At 43.4% G+C, this 20,488-nt stretch overlaps 1 protein-coding gene across 2 annotated transcripts in view; it reads right to left on the reverse strand.

Moving 5' to 3' along the window:
- TEKT1 (tektin 1) overlaps positions 1-20,488 on the reverse strand; it is a 35,427-nt gene that overhangs the window by 12,926 nt on the left and 2,013 nt on the right. For both annotated transcript variants that reach the window (XM_074388104.1, XM_010339751.3), the window contains exons 4-9: positions 19,268-19,995; positions 17,573-17,779; positions 7,438-7,603; positions 4,894-5,022; positions 4,214-4,357; positions 2,120-2,342 (exon numbers count right to left, since the gene is read on the reverse strand). In XM_074388104.1, coding sequence (XP_074244205.1) covers positions 2,120-2,342; positions 4,214-4,357; positions 4,894-5,022; positions 7,438-7,603; positions 17,573-17,762 — 852 coding nt within the window. In that variant the 5' untranslated portion in view covers positions 17,763-17,779; positions 19,268-19,995. The remainder of the gene's footprint in view (positions 1-2,119; positions 2,343-4,213; positions 4,358-4,893; positions 5,023-7,437; positions 7,604-17,572; positions 17,780-19,267; positions 19,996-20,488) is intronic.

Consider the following 20,488-nt stretch of genomic DNA (forward strand, 5'->3'; position numbering starts at 1 on the left):
TTCTCCTGGCTCAGCCTCCCAAATAGCTGGGATTACAGGTGCATGCCACCATGCCTGGTTAATGTTTGTATTTTCAGTAAAGATGGGATTTCACTATGTTGGCCAGGCTGGTCTCAAACTCCGAACCTCAAGTGACTCGCCAGCCTCAGCCTCCCAAAGTGCTGGGATTACAGGCGTGAGCCACCACACCCAGCCAGCGCAATTGATTTTTTAGACCTACGTGAAAGACTTTACTTTTGCCACGGTTCAATTTCACCTAATTGGTTTTAACTCATCATTGCAGCCTGTCCAGACCATTTGAAATGCTCGTTTTAGATGTCCCTTCCAAACACTCAGCCTTATACCTCCCAGCTCCTGCAGGGACCTTCTCCTTTATCGGGACTGGGCTCCCCACAGGCCCCCGTGAACCAGCTTCCTGCCTCCTTAGCCTCTTCCTCTCTTCTCAGTGCTCTCCTGTCTTAGATCCATCTTTCAAGGCCTATACTAAGTTCTTACTCCACCAGGAAGTCTCTGGAGTATTCCTTGGCTATCATCATCATCATCAATCAACCAATTTTTATTAGTTATATGTATAGTATTATATGTTAATTATATAGGCAAATTGTGTGTGTGTGTGTGTGTGAAATGCATACGTGCCAGGCATTGTTGTAAATATTTTATATGAGTTGTCTAATTTAACTCTGTCTGGGGAAGACTATTGTTTCTCCCCATTTTATCAAGAAGGAAACTAAGGAACAGGAGGCTTCAGGGGCTCCCTAAGGTCACACAGCAAGTGTTGAAGCCACAATTCAAACTGAACACGTCTGCCTCTGACGTCTACTGGTTTCCACTAGGCTTGTCTACCTCTCCGTTTACTGAATATTGCAGCCTTACCCTCGATGGTACCCTGGTTTGTCCTGCATATCACAGAAATAAAATCTTGTCCACAATTGGACTCTGAGCTCCAGGAGGGAGTGTTAAGAATGTGGCAGCAGGACAGGGATTCAGGGGCCGAGAAGGCCTGGGCTCTACTCCCACCCTCCCACCTTGGGGCCCTTCCCCTCTCTGTCTCAGCTTCACCAGCAGTAAAATGCAGGGCAGGCTCACAGTGGCCTGCTGAAACGGGTAGCTTGAAATCTACCAGTGTGGGAGTATTTGTACCACAGATAATGGCAAATTCTATAGGAAGGACCCTAATCTGTAGAATTTGCCGATATTTGTAGTACAAATACTCCCATATTGTATTTGCAATACCGATACTAACCCCCTCCGATATGGTTTTGCTCCATGTCCCCACCCAAATCTCATCTTAAATTGTAATCCCCACATGTTGAGGGAAGAACCTGGTGGGAGGTAATTGGATCATGGGGGCAGTTTCCCCCATGCTGTTCTCATGATAGTGTGGGTGTTCTCAAGAGATTAGATGGTTTTAAAAGTGGCAGCTTCCCTTTCACTCTTTCTGTCTCCTTCCACCTGTGAAGAAGGTGCTTGCTTCTCCTTCACCTTCTGCCATGGCTGTAAGTTTCCTGAGGCCTCCCCAGCCATGCAGAAGTGTGAGTCAATTAAACCTCTTTCCTTTATAAATTATCCAGTCTTGGGTAGCTCTTTACAGCAGTGTGAAAATGGACTAAATACACCCTCTGAGAGCCAATTTACCAGCATAAAGCTGGATAACCAGGAGTAACAACTAGCTCGAGACCTAAAGCTACAACCAGGTTTGGAGAAACTGGCGGCATCAACTCCTGTTACTTCAGAGTCCTAAAGGACATGTGAGAGCATGCACTCCATTTCCATATTTCGCATACGGATGAGTGGTGACTGGAGTGGGAAGACAGCCAGGCACAAAGCTGCAGCTGGCCCCTGAGCCTCCCGTCTCCTGCCTCAAGGCTCTGTCCTCTGCATTTCTGTTTTCTGCAGCAGTGAGTGATGATAGAGGCCCTGAGTGGGGCAAAGTCCCACTACAGTCCCCGAAAACCCAAGGCCTGCTGCTAAGCTGGAGAGATATAAATGACCCTTACCCATGAGTTAACCCAGTATTCCAAGCCCAGAAGTCTAGCGGTCTGGCCCAGGGGCTTTCTTGTTTTCCATGATGAAACCTACTGAATCTGCTCTTCTTCCATGCTCCCTCAAGGGGCCTCACCTTGGCCAGATGAACAGCCAGCTTGTCCCTGGCATCCTTGATATCCTTCAGCCCATTCTTGAATGCCGTGTCCACCACATCACACTGCTTGCGCAGATCATTGGCTGTCTGGGACAGGATTCGATCCACCAGGGCTTTTAGCATCAGGGAGTTGTTCCGCTGCTTGTCAGCCTTCTCCACGTTGGTGTTGGAGAAGTCCAACCAGTCTTCCAGACTCACAGAGCTGAAACAGACCCCATGCTTTCATTCACAGTATATTTGGGGTGGGGAAGGGGATTGGGGAAAGGGATGAGCCATACCTAACCTCTTGTCAGAAGCACCTAGAATGTTTCCCTATCTATAGGCAGAGCACGCAGTGGTCTGCCAGTATCAATAGCTGTCACTTTGGGCAACTTCCCTACTCTAGCATTGGGCTGGCAACTTATGGACATAATCTCATTTAATCCTCATGATGGCCAAGTGAGCTGACTAACTTTTATAATCCCCATTTTATAGTTGAGGAAATCTGGGCTCAGAAAAATAAAGTAACTTGGGTGAGATAGCACAGCTAGAGATAATTTGAGCATCAAAATAAATTCTAATGTAACAGATTATAATACATTGAGTAAAATAGAAACCATACATCTATGCAGATTTAAATAAAAAAGTGAATAAATTACTAGTGTGAAGAGGAACTGTCTTCTGTCTTCTGTAATGACACTGATGAACCTCAAAATGATGTTAATTGGAAGAAACCGGACACACATACACACACACACACACACACACACACACACACACCCCTAATATATAATGCTGTTTAATGAAAAGCCGGGAAAACCACCCTATTAGGAGTCAGGAAAGTTATTTATTACCTTCAGGTGGGAGGGAGGGAGTATTGATTGGAAGAGGACAACATAATAGGGATTGTGATCATGTTTTCTTTCTTGACCTAGTGGTGACATGAGGCTTGTTCAGTTTGTGATTAGAGGCAGCCTCTGAGATGTCCCTTAGTGATCAACCCCTCCTGGTGTTCGTGCCTTTGTATAATCCCCTTGCCTTGAGTATGGGATGAATTTATTGACTTGCTTCTCACAAACAGAAGGATGTCACTTCTGGGATAAGGATATAAAAAAACTGGCTTCTGTCATGGGTATGCTCTCTCGCTCTCGCTCTCTCTCTCTCTCTCTCTCTCACTCGCTCTCTCAGATCACTCATTATGGGAGAAACCAGTGCCATGTCATGGGACTTCCCCATGGTGAAATTCACATGGCAAGGAACCAAGGCCCACCATCACCTGTAATCAGCTTGGAATTGGACCCCACCCAGGTCGAGCCTTCAGATGGACTGCAACCCTGGCAGCTGGCTTGACTACAACCTCAGAAGACATAGAGACTGGGACACCCAGTTAAACAGGGCTTGGCTTCCCAACCCACAGGAACCATGAGATAATAAATGTTTATAGTCTTAAGCTGCAAAGTTTTGGGATAGCTTATTATACAGCAAAAGGTAACTAACACAATGATAATGCCTTGAACTGTATGTTTATTATTTGTGCACTTTCCTATATATATATGTTTTATTTCAAAACGAAGGTTTTAAAAATTAGAGTTAGGCTGTGATATAATGTTAACTGAAAATGCAAATGATTAGATGTCACAGAAAAGGTACATAGTATAATCCCATTTTTATAAACTAAACAAAGTTTACCATGTGTGAGTGCATATGTACATATGTTTGAATGAACATGCAGCTAACATTAGTTATCTCAGTGGATGTAAAAATGGAAATAGGAAAATTAATTTGCTCTTCATATATTTTTTAGATTCTTTTACTTATTAAAAACATGTATAGATGAAGGAATACATTTTTTATTCTTTAAAAGTTTTGTGTCAGACTTTCTTAGTTAGTAGGCCTAACCTGGAGGATCAGGAGTCTCTGGGCCCAATGTCAAGGTCATCACCATTTAGCACTGCCTTTACCCCAAGCCCACCTCTTCCAACCTCTCAGCCAGCTGCAAGGACGAGTCACTAGGTCTTACTTGTCTAAGAAACACTGGGACATCACCAGGCCGCCAACATATACAGCACTATGAAGACTGCAAGACGCACTCACTTTGGCTCGATCCTCACGGCGTTCTCAGAATATCTGATGTTTGGTGAGTTGTTGTTGAGTGAGAAGCAGATGTCATCTATGGTCAGGGCCACAAACTTGTCCTTCAAATCCTTCTCAAGATTGTACTTGGCAGAGCGGTTCATCCTGAAGAGGGAGAAAGTAAACTGGGTTTCTGCCTCTGGAATGCCCAGGTGGCACCCACAGGTCCTCAGGGAAGTCCTGGAAAGTGAAGCTGCAGCGAGGTCTGGGACAGGATGATGGTACTGCCTCCCCAACTCCCATCACCCCAACACTCACGCATATACCATTTGATGCCTAGTGACAAATCCACGTAGCCAAACATGGACTTGGAGATCCTCCCTTCTACACCGACGTTTCCCAGTGTCACCACTGCAGAGCCTACTGTGTGTGAGGGGTCAGCCCAGGCAGTGGGCTCCAGCACCCTCCAGTTTATAACCAGGGTAAAATCCAGCTCCAGCCCCACCCTTACCGGAGGGTGGCTGCCATGTAGGAGGGATGCGGCCAGCTCTTACCCTGAGTGCTGGGAGATCTGGGGACAGAAAGTGGGAGTGGGAGTACTGAACCCCATTCTTTCTGGTCTGTGGAGCTCAGCTTTTGTGGGCACTGCCTCTTCTCAAAATTCCCAGTGGAGATTTGGAGAGCAGCCCAAAACATCCTACCTAATCTGCTCAGAAGCCTCCTCCAAGGTACGGGTCAGCAGAGCCATAACACCCCGGATGATCTCAGCCTCCTTTATCAGCTCATGCTCCACCGTGTCGTGCACCAGGTCAATGCCAACACGCTTCTCCCTGGCAGGGGGAAAGGCAGCCAGTCAGCCAACACGCAACATGAGGTGACTCGACGTTGGCTAATGTCTACACTGTCAGAACCACCTGCACAACTGATCTGAGTGTCACCCAATCCATCCGGTGACACAGTGGATGATGGATATTAGTGGGCGTCTATGTGACTTCAAAACGTCCAAACACGACGAAGAAAAATTGACTGGTGACTGGTCACTTGGTCTGAAACATGCCAAATGGACCTTTTTTCCCCAAGTAGAAGAAAGTTTTAAATAATAATAATATATTCAAAGACCTGTTTCCTTCCCTGATCCGCATCCAGTGTGTAGACAAACAATTGAATATAGAAAGATGTTTTATAGTAATAATAACTATTAGTGTTAACACCAATATTAATATTACCTCCACCACTGAGCACTTACTCTGTGACAGGCATTGTGCTGAGCTATTTTTTTTTTTAAGATGGAATTTTGCTCTTGTTACCCAGGCTGGAGAGCAATGATGTGACTTCGGCTCACTGCAACCTCCGCCTCCCAGGTTCAAGCAGTTCTCCTGCCTCAGTGCCCACCACCATGCCCAGCTAATTTTTGTATTTTTAGTAGATACAGCATTTCACCATGTTGGCCAGCCTGGCCTCGAACTCCTGACCTCAGGTGATCCACCTGCCTCGGCCTCCCAAAGTGCTGGGATTATAGGCATGAGCCACCGCATCCAGCCGTGCTGAGCTTTTTATATATAAACATTCTTTCTTAGCCCTTTCAAGTACAGATGGGGAAACTGAGTTTCAGAGAGATTAAGAAGTGACCTACCCAGTGTCAAGGAACTGTGCATCACATGTGCTTTTAGCCATCATGCCATCCTCCTCCCAAACAGACCGTGCTGGATGATGTTTTGCCCCTTTTCAACCTGCCTGATGGTGCTTGGCAAGGAGGCTCCCCTACTCATGAGCTGTGTACCCCTAGCCACTATATAACCTCCCTGTGCCTTGGTTTCCTTTTCTGTAAAATAGGGATAATTATTAGTACTTCACGGGATTGTGGCACACTACGAATGAGATATATAAGCATAAGATACAGTACCTGGCACCTAGTACATGCTCAATAAACTTAGCAACCTATATGTTATAACTATCCTTAGGCTTAGACTTGAGCCAGCTGGGTGTTGAGCTCTTTGATGAGCTGCTATTTCTCTTTGCTTCATAGACTTTCTAAATCTGGCTGGGAAGACTGCTTCCTGGTTGCTGCAAAGGGTCCTGGTTACCCTTATGTAAGGAATAGGGCTTTCCAGGAAGACAGAGGCATGGTGCCTTTGAGAAACTGCAAATAGCTCTACACACCTAGGCACATCCCACTATTGGGAATGAGATATGGACCTGGAGAGGTCACTGGGGTCCCTATAGTGATAAACCTTGGTTTGTTAAGCTAAGAAGCTTAAAATTTATCTTGAAGCCATTGGGGTTTGAAGAATTCTAAGCATGGGGGTGACCTGGAAAAATCTGCTTTTGGAAAAGTTCACTCAACAGCCAATGTGGAGGGTATACTAGATTACAGGGGATTACGATAACAGCAAGAAGACATGTTAGGGCTGTGGCAGGACCCAGGTCTGGAAACCAGCATCACCCCAGAGTAGAGAGGATCATTCTATTCAATGGATTTATAGGAGGGAAATAATAATAAAAAGCATGTTCATATAGGGCTGTCTGGATCAGAGTGCTTCTGTGTAACTCTGCATTGGAGGGACGTACTGGCCCCCAGGAGCCGTAGTGTCTCTTCTCACCTTCTTCCTTGGCAGCAGAACCCCTGATTTTTTAGCTGACTACCTGGCTACCCAAAGTAAAGCAAATCATTTCCCAGCTTCTGTTGGTGTGGACATGTGATTAAGTTCTGGTCAATAGGATGCAAATAGAAATGATGAATGCCAGACCTCACTTACTTCTACTTGCTGGAATGTAGACATAATGGCTGGAGCTCCAGCTGCCATCTTAAATCATGAGGTGACATTGGCAGTGAAAGCCATGTGCAGTAGAACAATAAGACAGACAAATCTTGGAACCCTAAAACTGTGGCTCACCATTCCAACCCTGAACTAACTATCTCTAGACTCTTTAAATGTAAGAGAGAAAGAAATCATTTTCTTTAAACTCAATGTTATTTTAGAGTTTTCTGTTACCCACAACGAAGCCTAGTCCTAAAGTATATTTGAGTTGAGTTAGTCAAGAGCAGAGTTGAGGCATGAACTGAGTCCAGTGCCCCTTGCACTGCCCGGCACCAGGGGCATGCTGGGATAACTACAGGCTCTAAAAGAACACCTGCTCAATTGCCATGTTCCAATTCACTATTCCACACAGCCAGCATAAAATGTTACTATCCAGCATCTCATTTGTCACAACAGATGAATCATTTGGGGGACCTTCCCTCCTACCTGTATGCCAGGCACATCTCAGTAATGTGCAAGGGCTCTTTCAAGCTCTCCAGGGCTTTTTCCAATCTGATCTTATATATGAGTAGATCATCAGTTTCATTCACAAGCTGCTCAAGTTTGTCATCTAACTCCTTCTTCCAGAACCGAACTTCTTCGAGTCTCTGTTCTGAAGCACACAGAGAAGTTACACCAGGGTTAATCTATCCCAAGGTAGCCAACATTGGAATTAAAAACTTGAGGGCTATTGTAAAACTACCTGTCATATGTTCTCTTCCTCTTACAGCTGTGCTGCTTGGAGCATCTTTTCATCTTTATAAATAGTTATTTTCAGGAAGGAAGGAAAATATATTTTCTTACAGTCCACATCAAATTTATCATTCTATACTCATTAGTTCTTCAGTGCCCACTGTTTTTAATAACTTTTAATTTTATCAAAGCTATAAATGTATGTTGTTTGAAAAATCAAATAGTATCACAGATAATTAAAATTCTCTGAGCTGTCCCTACCTACTCCCACCTTCTGGAGGCAGCCACTTTAAACACACTTATCACTTCTTCTAGCATTTGCTTATACTGCTATTCATTCATTATCAGTTTTGATATTATATATTTATTTCCTATGACAAAAGATAATGATTTGCTCTTAACAAACTCACACAACATACTTTGATCCTTCCATCTCCCAATATAGTTTTATCACCATTTTGTTAATAAACTTATTGTTTATTTACATCTTATAAATATATAAATGTTATTTACACCTGAGCCCTATCATACACTGTGATAAATTTCTTATAAAATTTTCTGTTTTGGGGAGGGGTTAAAATGACATTTTTCATTGTTCAACACCCGCCTATGAGTGAGAACATGCGGTGTTTGATTCTTCCTCTTCCTTGATTTACTCTTTCAGTAATTTCCTAAGAAATGGATGCATGTGAGGTAAAGTTTTTGAGAACCTGTAAGTCTGCAAATGTCTTTATTCTACCCTCACTGTTTCATCTTATTTATTTGGCTGTACACTCAGTTACAGTTTGTAAATCTTGTTTATTTAGAATAGTGATTATGCCCCGACATTTCCTTCTAATTTCCAAAGTTTCTGTTGAGAAGCCTGATGCCATTCTGATTCCTGATTCTTTATATGTGACCTGTTTTTTCCACTCTGAAAAATTTTAGTAATCTATTTTTCTAGTGTCCAGAAATTTCACACTGGTGTCAAACTTATATAATTTTTGTGCCACATGCCAAGCACACCCTTTGATATGGTTTGGCTCTGTGACCCCATCCAAATCTCATCTCGAACTGTAATCCCCACCTGTTGAGGGAGGAACCTGGTGGGAGGTGATTGGATCATGGAGGCAGTTTCCCCCATGCTGTTCTCCTGATCGTGAATGAGTTCTCTTGAGATCTGATGGTTTTATAAGGAGCTCTTCCCGCTTCACTTTCTCTTCTATCTCCTGCCACGATGTGAAGAAAGTCCTTGCTTTCTCTTCACCTTCCACCATGATTGTATGTTTCCTGAGGTCTCCCTGGCCATGTGAAACTATGGGTCAATTAAACCTCTTTTCTTTGTAAATTACCCAGTCTCGGATATTTCTTTATAACAGTGTGAAAAATGAACTGATACAGAGAATTGGTACTGGATGTGAGGCACTGCTATAAAGATAACCTCAAAATGTGGTAGTGACTTTGGAACTGGGTAACAGGCAGAGGTTGGAACACTTTGGAGGGCTCAGAAGAAGACAAAGTAATGGGAAAGGTTGAAACTTCCTAGAGATTTGTTGAATGGTTTTGATCAAAATGTTGAAGGTGATATGGATAATGAAGTCCAGCTGAGATACTCTCAGATGGCATTGGGAACTGGAGCAAAGGTCACTCTTGTTATGCTTTAGCAAAAAGACTGGCAGCATTTTGCCCCTAGAGAGATATGGAACTTTGAACTTGAGAGAGATGATCTAAAATTGGAACTTACGTTTAAAAGGGAAGCAGAGCATAAAGGTTTGAAAAGTTTGCAGCCTAATCATGTAATATAAAAGAAAAACTCATTTGGGGTGGGGCAGGGGGAGTGGGGGAGAGGTGGTTGTGGAATTAAAGCCAGCCGCAGAAATTTGCATAAGTAACAAAAAGCCAAATGCTAATTGCCAAAACAATGGGGAAAATGTCTCCAGGGCATGTCAGAGATCTTCACAGCAGCCCCTTTCATCACAGGCCCAGAGGCCTAGGAAGGAAAAATGGTTTCATGGGCCGGGCCTAGGGCCCCACTTCCTCATCTTTTTTTTAGAGACAGGATCTCACTGTGTCACTCAAGCTGGAGTGCAGTGGCACAATCATAGCTCACTGTAACTTTGAACTCCTGGGTTCAGGAGATCATCCCCACCTCAACCTCCTGGGTATATAGGTACACACCACACACACCCACCTAATTTTCTTATTTTTTGTGGAGGCAGGGGTCACTCTATGTTGCCAAGACTGATCTCAAACTCCTGGTCTCAACTGATCTTCCCATCTTGGCTTCCCAAAGTGCTGAGATTCCAGATGTGAATCACCATATCTTCTCCATTTGCTTTTTGCTCTTTCTGAAACTCCTCTTAGTTATTGAGCCTCCCAGATTGATCCTCTAATTTTCTTGTCTTTTCTTTGCTGTTACTTATTTTGTTGTCCTTTTTCCCCACTTTCTGGAGATTTTCAACACTTCTTTTGATTTTTTAAGATTTTTCTGCTCTTATATTCTTAAATTCCTAGAACTCTTGTTCTCCAAATGATATCTTTTTAAAGATGCCTCTACTCATTCCAAGGACACAATCTCTTCTCTAAATTCTTGGTAGATTGATAGTGTATTTCTTCTTTTTCTCTATGTACCGTCTGTCTCCTGAGTTTCTGTGTATTTGATTATTTGTTTCAGTATCTGCCATGTTAGTGGCTTTCCTCAAATATTTGGCAATCATCATCTGATTTAGACTGAGATGCTAAAGTGCTACCTGAAAATTGTCTATAGGGACAGTGCTTGTCAGCCAGAATGCTTTACTGTATAGAGTGATCAGGTGAGACCCTGGCATCTTGCTAGAGAATCCCCACATGTTCATATCTATAGATCTTTCCTTTGGGGACAGTTACTTTCTCCACAGAGAACTCCTCCAATCTCCTGTCTGAGGGCAGAAGCCTGTCTACCAGTGTTCTGGGAACCAGCTAGAAGAATTACTATGTAGACATAGGAATGAATGAATCATTAAGTAGACATTCATTGAACTCTTTAATCTTTAACCTTCTACTGGAGTGAGGGAGAGCCAGAGTGACGAGGGAGTTCTTTATAAGGACTTTCAGCCAATCTTGTTTCTGGTTCTATCTTGACCTTCCAGCTTCAGAAGTAACTGGGTGCATCCAATGTTGAGCATTGCGAGATTTCTGCAGCATAAATCAGCTGAATTCGTATTGTTCTCTACCCACCCTGACTTTCTGCAATCCCTAGGTCTGTTATCACTTGACCTTTGCTTTCTAAAATCTTGATTTCATCATTTGTCTACTGTTGCTTCCTCCGTGTGTGTGTGTGTGTGTGTGTGTGTGTGTGTGTGTGAATCTCTCTCATGCTTGAGGCATAGCTTTATTGTTATTCTGTTAGTTTTACTGTTGTTCGTTATTTACTGATATTTTGTTGAAATTCTAAAAGGAAGAGAAGGCAAATGCATGTACTCAGTCCACCATGTGGATGAGCATCTTCCCATTGATACCTTGTAACTGATTTTCACCACCACTGTATACCCTCCGCTATCCTACTGGACACCTCTTAGCTCAAAGGTCACCAAAATCAAGTCACCAGTCCAAATTTATTATGGCTCAACTCTCAGCCTCTTTGACATTTAGACAACCACTGATACAATAGAAGACTTCCTTGCCTATGGAACCTCATTTTTTGGCTTTCATAACCTTGGTTTCATCTTTTAGTCCTTCCACCTGAACTGTTCCTCAGCTCTTCTCTTGACCCACTTCATCTCATGTGCCCTTTTCTTCTCTTTCAATATATTCTTTGGGTAATCTAATCTACCCTTATGGCTCCCCTTAACCAACACCTTTATGTGATTACTTCCAAATTTCTAGCTTTACCTCTTTTTTTTTTTTTTTCTTTTTTCTTTTTTTGAGACAGAGTTTCGCTCTTGTTACCTAGGCTGGAGTGCAATGGCGCGATCTCGGCTCACCGCAACCTCCACCTCCTGGGTTCAGGCAATTCTCCTGCCTCAGCCTCCTGAGTAGCTGGGATTACAGGCACGAGTCACCATGCCCAGCTAATTTTTTTGTATTTTTAGTAGAGACGGGGTTTCACCATGTTGACCAGGATAGTCTCGATCTCTCGACCTCGTGATCCACCCGCCTCGGCCTCCCAAAGTGCTGGGATTACAGGCTTGAGCCACCGCGCCCGGCCTGCTTTACCTCTTAAATTCTAACAGGCTACCCACTGAACTGAACCTTCCAAATTCAAGATCTTCCTCAGACTTGGCCCTACCTCATCTACCTCTCATCTTTATCATGCTGCTCTTCCTCATGTACTCTATACATCAATTTGGACCTCTCTACTCATTCCCCATAAATGTCACATTCATCCTGCCTTTATTATTTTGTCCAAGCTATCTCCTTGGCTTCTGTTATTAAAATTCATTCATAAAGCCAACATACATTTTATCAAGCACCTTTTCTCTCCATCTTTGCTGCTATTGCCTTCATCTAGGCCAGCAACTTAGAATAATTTTAGTTACTTGTCTTTTTGCTTGTGTTGTGTCTCTTTTACAGAGTAGAATATAACAGTCTTCTTCAACTTTACACTCCTAAGCATCTAGCACAGGGTGAGACCTCCTTGAAGGATGAATGAATGATGAATGAGCTCTGGTCCCATTAACCAGGATAGGGAACTACAGAAGCAGAAGCAAGTTTTGAAGGACGGGGTGAGTTCATCTTAGGATGTATTTATTTTGAGGTGCCTGAAGGAATATATGTGGCAATATATAGCAAGTAGTTCTCTATTTCCCCAAAAAGTTCTCATGAGATTTCTACCTAAACGCAGAAGATTTCTTTCTGCAAACCAATAACACAAAGAAAATAGTGAAAAAATTCCTAATGAGATCATCAAGAAATTGCATAGAGGGAAGAGAAGAAAAAGCTAAGAACAAAACACTAAAGAACACCAACAGGAAATGAATGGGAAAAGCATCAACAATAGAGAAGAGGAAGACACGTCCAGAGAGAAAGGAAATGAATCAGGAAAAATTTGTGCCACAGAATTCCAAAAGCATCCAGTATTGTGGAGAAGTCAAGATGGACGAAGACTAAGTGAACATTAGACTGGCAAATTGAGTAGTCATTGGATGTGACCAATCGGAAGTGATTTGCCCTCTCCTCCAATCTGACAGTGCTTTATCGGTGCCACTTATGGAACAAATCAGAGCATATCTTGGGTATCCTGTACTGGACTTATCTCTACTTTCAGACTGCAAGCTCCCCAAGGGCAAGCGCCAGTCTGGAATGTCTATATCATCAGCACCATCACAGGTACTTACAAGTTATTTTTAAATTTTTATTGAAATATCAAAAACCTATAGAAAAGTACAAATACCATAAAACTCAATGTATTTTCATAGTGAACACACACATATAACAAAGACCCAACTAAAGAAATAGAATATAACTGGCATCCTAGGAGATCTCTCATGACCCCTTCCAGTTCCTATCATATCATACCAGTTCATATACCAATGTTGACTTCTAACAGTATAATTTTTCCTTTTCATTTGGTTTGTTTTACTTTACATAAGTAGAATAATATGGCATGTACTCATTTGTGTGTCATTTATTTTGCTCAACATCTTAATACATTTGTAGGATTCATCTGTAGTGCTGTATATAGCTATAGGTCACTCCTTCTCTTTGCTGTAAAGCGTAACATATTTATCCGACCTGCTGTTGATGGGCATGTGGGTAGTTTCTAATTTAGAGCCAGGACAAATGGTACTCCTTTAGCCATTGCAGCATGTATCTTTAGTAAACACATGTATGAATTCCTGTATGAAAAAACTCTAAAGTTAGAATGACCAGGTGAAAGATATGCATATCTTCAACTATAGTTGATACTGCCAAAGCTTTCCAAAGGGATTATAGCAATTTATATTTCCACCAGCAGCGTATGAGAGTTCCAGTTGCTCCACATCCTCTTCTCTCTCCTTCTTGTTCTCTTCCTTCTTTTTAATTGTAGCCATTCCATGGCTGTATAATGGCATCTCAACTTGATTTTAATTTGTATGTCCCTGATGACTCACAAAATTAGAGCACCTCTTCACATGTTAATCAGCTGTTTGAATTTCCGCTCTTGAAAGGTGTCTGTCCATTTTTTGTCCGTTTGTTGATTGAATTCTCTGCCTTTTTCTTTCGTGTTCTTAAAAGTTATTTATATATTTTGGATAAGAATCATTTGTCAGGTACATATATTGTGAATATCTTCTACTCTGTGCTTTTCAGCCTTTTGATGGGGTGTTTTTGTTAAACAAAAGTTCTTCATTTTAATATAGTCTAATTTATTGTTTTTCTTTCCCATAAATGGTTCTTTTTGGTCCTGCTTAAGAATGTATCAAATCTTTGCCTTCTCCAAGTCATAAAGATCATCAAGATGTTCTCCCCTAAAGTGTTATTGTTTCATCTTTCCCATTTAGATATGGACTCCAGTTAGATTTGTTGATAGACAGATAGGCGGTAGAGAGAGAGAGAGAGAACAAGAGAGAGAGAACAAGAGAGAGAGAGAATATGAGGTAGGGGTTGGGATATCATTTTTTTCATATGAATATCCAATTGGCCAATTCATTGAAAAGGCTATCCTTTTCTCATTACACTGCGGTGTTACTTTTGTCAAACTCAGATGAACAAATGTGTGTGGGTTTGTTTCTGGACTCTATCATGTTTTATTTGTCAACTGGTCTATCCTCACCTATACTTCACTATCTCAATTACCATAGCTTTGTCACAGCTCTTAGTTCTTATGGTAGAAGTCTTCCAACTGTGCTCTTCTTTAAGATAGTTGTGTCTGGCCGGGTGTGGTGGCTCACGCCTGTAATCCAAGCACTTTGGAGGCAAAGGCGGGTGGATCACCTGAGGTTGGGAGTTCAAGACCAGCCTGACCAACATGGTGAAACCCCGTCTTTAAAAAAAAAAAAAAAAAAAAAAAAAAAAAGATAGTTGTGTCTATTCTTGACCCTTTGCAATTCCATATGAATTTTAGAAGTGGTTTGCCAATTTCACTATAAAACCTGCTGAGATTTTCATTGCCATTGCCTTGAATCTATAGATTAATTCTGGAGGGAAATCAACATTTTTAAATACTAGATTTTCCAATCCAGTAGCTCATAAATCCCTGCATTTACTAAGAACTTCTTTAATTTCTTGCAAAAATTGTTTTTCGGTGCAAAACATTTGCACATCTTTTGCTAGATTTATTCCTACGTATTTGATGCTTTTAATGGCTAATTTTTTAAATGATTCAATGGATCAATGAAGGTTTGCTTTTTTCCTATATCTACCTAAACACAGTATTGTAAAAAAATGAATGATGCCGGCTGGCTGTGGTGGCTCACGCCTGTAATCCTAGCACTTTGGGAGGCCGAGGCGGGTGGATCACAAGGTCGAGAGATCGAGACCATCCTGGTCAACGTGGTGAAACCTCATCTCTACTAAAAATACAAAAAATTAGCTGGGCATGGTGGCACGTGCCTGTAATCCCAGCTACTCAGGAGGCTGAGGCAGGAGAATTGCCTGAACCCAGGAGGCGGAGGTTGCAGTGAGCCGAGATCGCGCCATCGTACTCCAGCCTGGGTAACAAGAGCGAAACTCCAGCCGGGCGCGGTGGCTCAAGCCTGTAATCCCAGCACTTTGGGAGGCCGAGGCGGGTGGATCACAAGGTCGAGAGATCGAGACCATCCTGGTCAACGTGGTGAAACCCCGTCTCTACTAAAAATACAAAAAATTAGCTGGGCATGGTGGCGCGTGCCTGTAATCCCAGCTACTCAGGAGGCTGAGGCAGGAGAATTGCCTGAACCCAGGAGGCGGAGGTTGCGGTGAGCCGAGATCGCGCCATTGCACTCCAGCCTGGGTAACAAGAGCGAAACTCCGTCTCAAAAAAAAAAAAAAAAAAAAGAGCGAAACTCCGTCTCAAAAAAAAAAAAAAAAAAGAATGATGCCTTCTCATTTTTAATACCTACCTATTTGCATAATTATTTACAACAGGCCTATCTACAAGGTGATATCAATATAAGGATCAGCCTATTAGGAGAGTCTGTCATTTAACATTATTCCTGGCCTGAATGAAGGTTTGGGTTATTGGAAGTTAGAAAACTACAGTCCTCAGACCAGATTTGATCCATAAATGTCTTTGTTCAGCTAGCCCAGTGTTATAAATACATTAAATTAATTACCAATGTTTCAAAAGTGAGTAAATTTCAGCTTTCCAGATTTTCTTGAAAAAAATCAGACAATTAGGCAACACTGGGCCCATATTCTTTCTTGGAAGAAATAGGTTGAAATAGAGTAGCAACTTCTACCTTAGGTGGAGCACATGTTCTCCAGGTCCCTACAGTCCCTACTACACCCTCATGTCTTATACTCAACCCCAGTGCTGCCTGCTTGGTCCCTATAGATAGCTGAGTTGGTGACCTCTGGTTAATCCCTTTTTGGCATTTGGGAGATATCAGTTGTTTGTTTTGTTTTACGTCTTTGTTTTGATTATTTAAGGAAATTAACTTTTATTTTTTTTTTAATGTGCTTTCCTGAGATCTTTGCTAAAGAACACTACCTTTTGAATACTGTTTTAGGCCCGGTGCGGTGGCTCACGCCTGTAATCCCAGCACTTTTGGAGGCCAAGGCAGGCGGATCACCTGAGGTCAGGAGTTCAAGACTAGCCTGGCCAACATGGTGAAACCTCATCTCTACTAAAAATGCAAAAATTAGCCGGGTGTGATGGCGCACTCCTGTAATCCCAGCTACTTGGGAGGCTGAGGCAGGAGAAGTGCTTGAACCTCAGAGACAGAGATTGCCATGAGCCAAGATTGTGCCACTGTACTCCAGCCTGGGTGATGGAGCGAGACTCTGTCTCAAGAAATTAAAATAAATAAAGATATAAATAAATATGGTTTTAAGTATGGAATTGCCAAGAGAAAATTAGTCTTCTTTTAAGACTCAAGTAGATGTTCTTCTCTAGGAAAACTTTTCCAACTCTTCATGTCTACTCCACCCCTGTCTTTGTTCCCCTACCCCAGCATCAATCTGGTTACACAAGTGTCCCTTGGTATCCTCGGAGGATTTGTTCCAGAATCCCTGACAGATACCAAAATCCATGGATGCTCAAGCCTCTTACACAAAATGGTGTAGTGTTTGTATGTAACCTATGCACATCCTCCCGTCCACTCTTTCTCTCTTTCTTTTTCTTTCTTTCTCTTTTTTTTTTTTTTTTTTTTTTTTTTTAAGAAACAGGATCTTGCTATATCACCCAGGGTGGTCTCTAATTCCTGGGCTCATGGGATCCTCCTGCCTCAGCCCTCCAAGCACTGGGACCACCAGCACATTCTACCACACCCAGCCACTACACTTTTAATCATCTCCAGGTTACTTATGATACCAAATACAATGCAAATACTATGTAAATAGTTGTTGAACTGTATTGGTTTTATCTGTATTTTTAATTGTTGTATTGTTATCTTTTATTGTAAGCCCAAATATTTTGGACCTACAATTGGCTAAACCCGTGGATACAAGGGATGACTGTTTTCTGATTATTAATTTTTGTATCTTTATTCTCTTCAAGCTAGAAGCCCCTAAAAAGTAGAGATTCTGATCATTCCCTGTGATATACCTAGTATGTACTATATAGATGCCCATAGATGCTTGATAACTGTGTATCAAATCAACGAATAAATAAATGATGGGTGGCTGAAAATCAGACTGGGTTACCTTGTGTCTATCTTAGGGCAGCGAACTTAAACATAGAATTTGGAGGCTACACATGATTTTCTCTGATATTTCAAGAATAATATGTTGCTGCAACTGAACTTGATGCTATAGCTAAATTCAACAGCCTCATCCTAGTGTGTTCACAAACGTGCCAAGCATGTCTTACCTAGTTTCTTGTTCACATCGCTTTGAGATTTTCTTGTGGTCTTTTCGATTTCATCCACAAGCCTCTGGCTTTCTGCGACCAGGCGTTCTGATCGGGACCTCTGGGCATCTGCTCTGTGGTACTGGTTCTTGTTAGCAATATGCCACTCTGAGGGCAGGAACTTGGGCGGAGGTTGGAATAGTTTAGCCATTCGAGGTTTCCAAAGCCCTAATCGAAAGCAGACTTTTTCAGTTTAAGTGAAAATAAAAATGTCAATTTTTATTAAAGTGTGACATACATATGGAAAATTGCATAAATCATAATCTGTACACGAAATGAACACATCTGTGTAGCTGGCACCCAAATCAAGAAATGGGCATCACCACCATCTCTAATCTCTTTCCAGTCCCTCCACCCCAAGCCCCTGAGGGTAACCAGTATCCTGACTTTTAACACTACAAATCCATTTTGCTGTTTTTTAATTTAACATAAAGGGAATCACATGGTGTGTATTATTTTTGTATCTGACTTTTTCATTCATCATTATGTTTGTAAAATTCATCTGTATTGACTATATAATTGTAGTTGGTTTGTTCTCATTGCTGGGTCAGTGCCATTATATGAATAAAATCTAGCTGTTTTTTCTACTGTTTATGGATATTTGGGTTGTTTACACTCTAGGGCCATAATGAGAATGCTATTAATATTCTCTAGCATATCTTTTGGTGAACACATGTATACATTTTTATAACTCATTAGAATTGCAGGGTCATGGAGTAATGTTCTGCCAAACAGATGAACACAGACATGTTTTCATTTAAAAAAAAAAAAAAAAAAAAAAAAGCCAGGTGTGGTGGCTCAGGCCTGTAATCCCAGCACTCTGGGAGAATGAAGCAAGTGGATCACAAGGTCAGGAGTTTGAGACCAGCCTGGCCAATATGTTGAAATCCCGTCTCTACTAAAAATACAAAAATTAGCTGGGTGTGGGGGTGTGCACTTGTAGTTCCAGCTGCTGGGGAGGCTGAGGCAAGAGGATTTTTTGAACCTGGGAGGTAGAGGTTGCAATGCGCTGAGATCGCACCACTGCACTCCAGCCTGGGTGATGGAGCAAGACTCCATCTCAAAAATAAAAAAAGAACTAACGTGACATGTGTAAACTGACAACTGGGTATTGAACCTGTTCAACACATAAAAGAATCTCAAAACTTCCAGGACAAAGAAAAGGAGAGAAACACATGAGAAGCCAGCTGGCAGAGGCTGGTGGCAGCAGAAACGCTAAAATTACCCACTTCATCTGCATACAACTCTGAAGGACTGTGAGAACTGTCTTCCTCAGACAGAGCTGAAATCTGCCCCCACTCCCGTCTCTACCCCAAAGCCTGAGCCCTTGCCCTTAAAGGGTCTCTCGGTCTCTGAAGCCTTCACACATACAAGAATGAAACTAGAGTCGGATATTGACCAGGCTGAGAAGCTCAGCCCACTCAGCCCACTCAGACAAGGAGTTTCTCCATGTCTTCCTAGCCAAGTCCCTTTTACGGTCTCTACCAAATTTATCTGAGTGCGGGGCCCACATTTAACCCAAGACTCCTGGGTAAGTCTCAGTAGCCCTCAGAGAGCTGGGGACCTAAATTAGGGCTCATCCCAAGGGCATAAGGATTTGGTCAGAGGAAAGGGTTGCGGGTAGGGGTCGGTGGGGTGGGGTCGAGGTTTACTTACCTCAGCGCCACACAGAACCACTACGCAGCTCGAGATGGGAGCCTCCTTACCCCAATTGGAACTTCCAGCTCTTGCAGAACAAGGGAGGTAAACATCGGAGTCTCCATGACAACGACTGACGCGTTGCCTGGGCAGAGAGGGCGGTTCCGCCACCGAGCAGCCTTGCCAAAGGCTTGGCGCAGGCGCCAATTCCGCGGACCCCAGAGCCAGAGAAGCAGGAGTGTGGCGTGTGGGAAGGGTAGGCCAGATGCTCCGGCCGTCTCGACCTACCGCGAAGACGCGGGGCACCAAGCAGAAGACAGCAGCCAAAGCTCCGGGCTGGAAGTCAGGAGACTCCCTGCGTCTAGCCTGGGCCCTCCCCCGGGCTGGATCATCTCGGGGCGCGCAGTACCCCGGGTCTCGGAATTCCCGGGTATAAAGTAGGGTTGGGCTGGGTGATGCCTCCAGGGCCTCGCAGTCGCAGGCCCGGCACCACCACGCCAGACACCCGGCGCTGCAGGTGGAGGGGGTGAGGGATTCCTGGGGTTGCCGTGGCCGGAGTTGGGGGTAAGAAGGAGGAGCCTGGAAGTGGCGTGAGAGGCCAGGACCCAGGCGAGCCTGGAGCCGGCGGAGCCGTGGGAATGGGACGCTCGGGGAGCGCTCTGTAGCCCGGGGCGGTGGCCAAACTCACAGTTGGGAGTCAGGAGCCGGATTTCAAGTCTTCCCACGGTGGCTCTTAGTTTCTCCATCTGTAAAATGAGCGGATTGGAACTTCCAAACGAATACAGTGCTCGGAATGTGTTCTTTATGATTGTGTCCTGGAAAAGGACTAATACGTGTAAAATAAAGCAATTACACGATGGGGAATGGTGGGGGGGCGGGGATTGGAAAAAGCGACCTGGGTCCTCGCCGGCACATCCCGAAACACAGAAAGTGGGTATTCAAATCTCCCGCCCAAGTGTAAATGACTTCACGCCCACCAATGGGAGGCAGCATTTTCCTCAGAGGGCAACCAATCAGAGGAGGCTTTACCTCGTTCCCGCCCCCTACGCCATGCGTGACGAGGCCGGTGCCCTGCAGAATCACGAGGCGTCATGAATATTAAATAGTCAACACGCCGTCCGTCCAATGGGACGCGGGAGTCTTTTGTAGATTCCTGTTCTCCACCCTCTCCGCGAAGAGGCCAGCGGAGGAGCCGGGTCGGCCTTAACCCAGGTTTCCCACCCCGCGAAGACCTGCCCG

The sequence above is a fragment of the Saimiri boliviensis genome, chromosome 17, assembly GCF_048565385.1.
Source record: "Saimiri boliviensis isolate mSaiBol1 chromosome 17, mSaiBol1.pri, whole genome shotgun sequence".
In the NCBI taxonomy this organism is placed as follows: Eukaryota; Metazoa; Chordata; class Mammalia; order Primates; family Cebidae; genus Saimiri; species Saimiri boliviensis.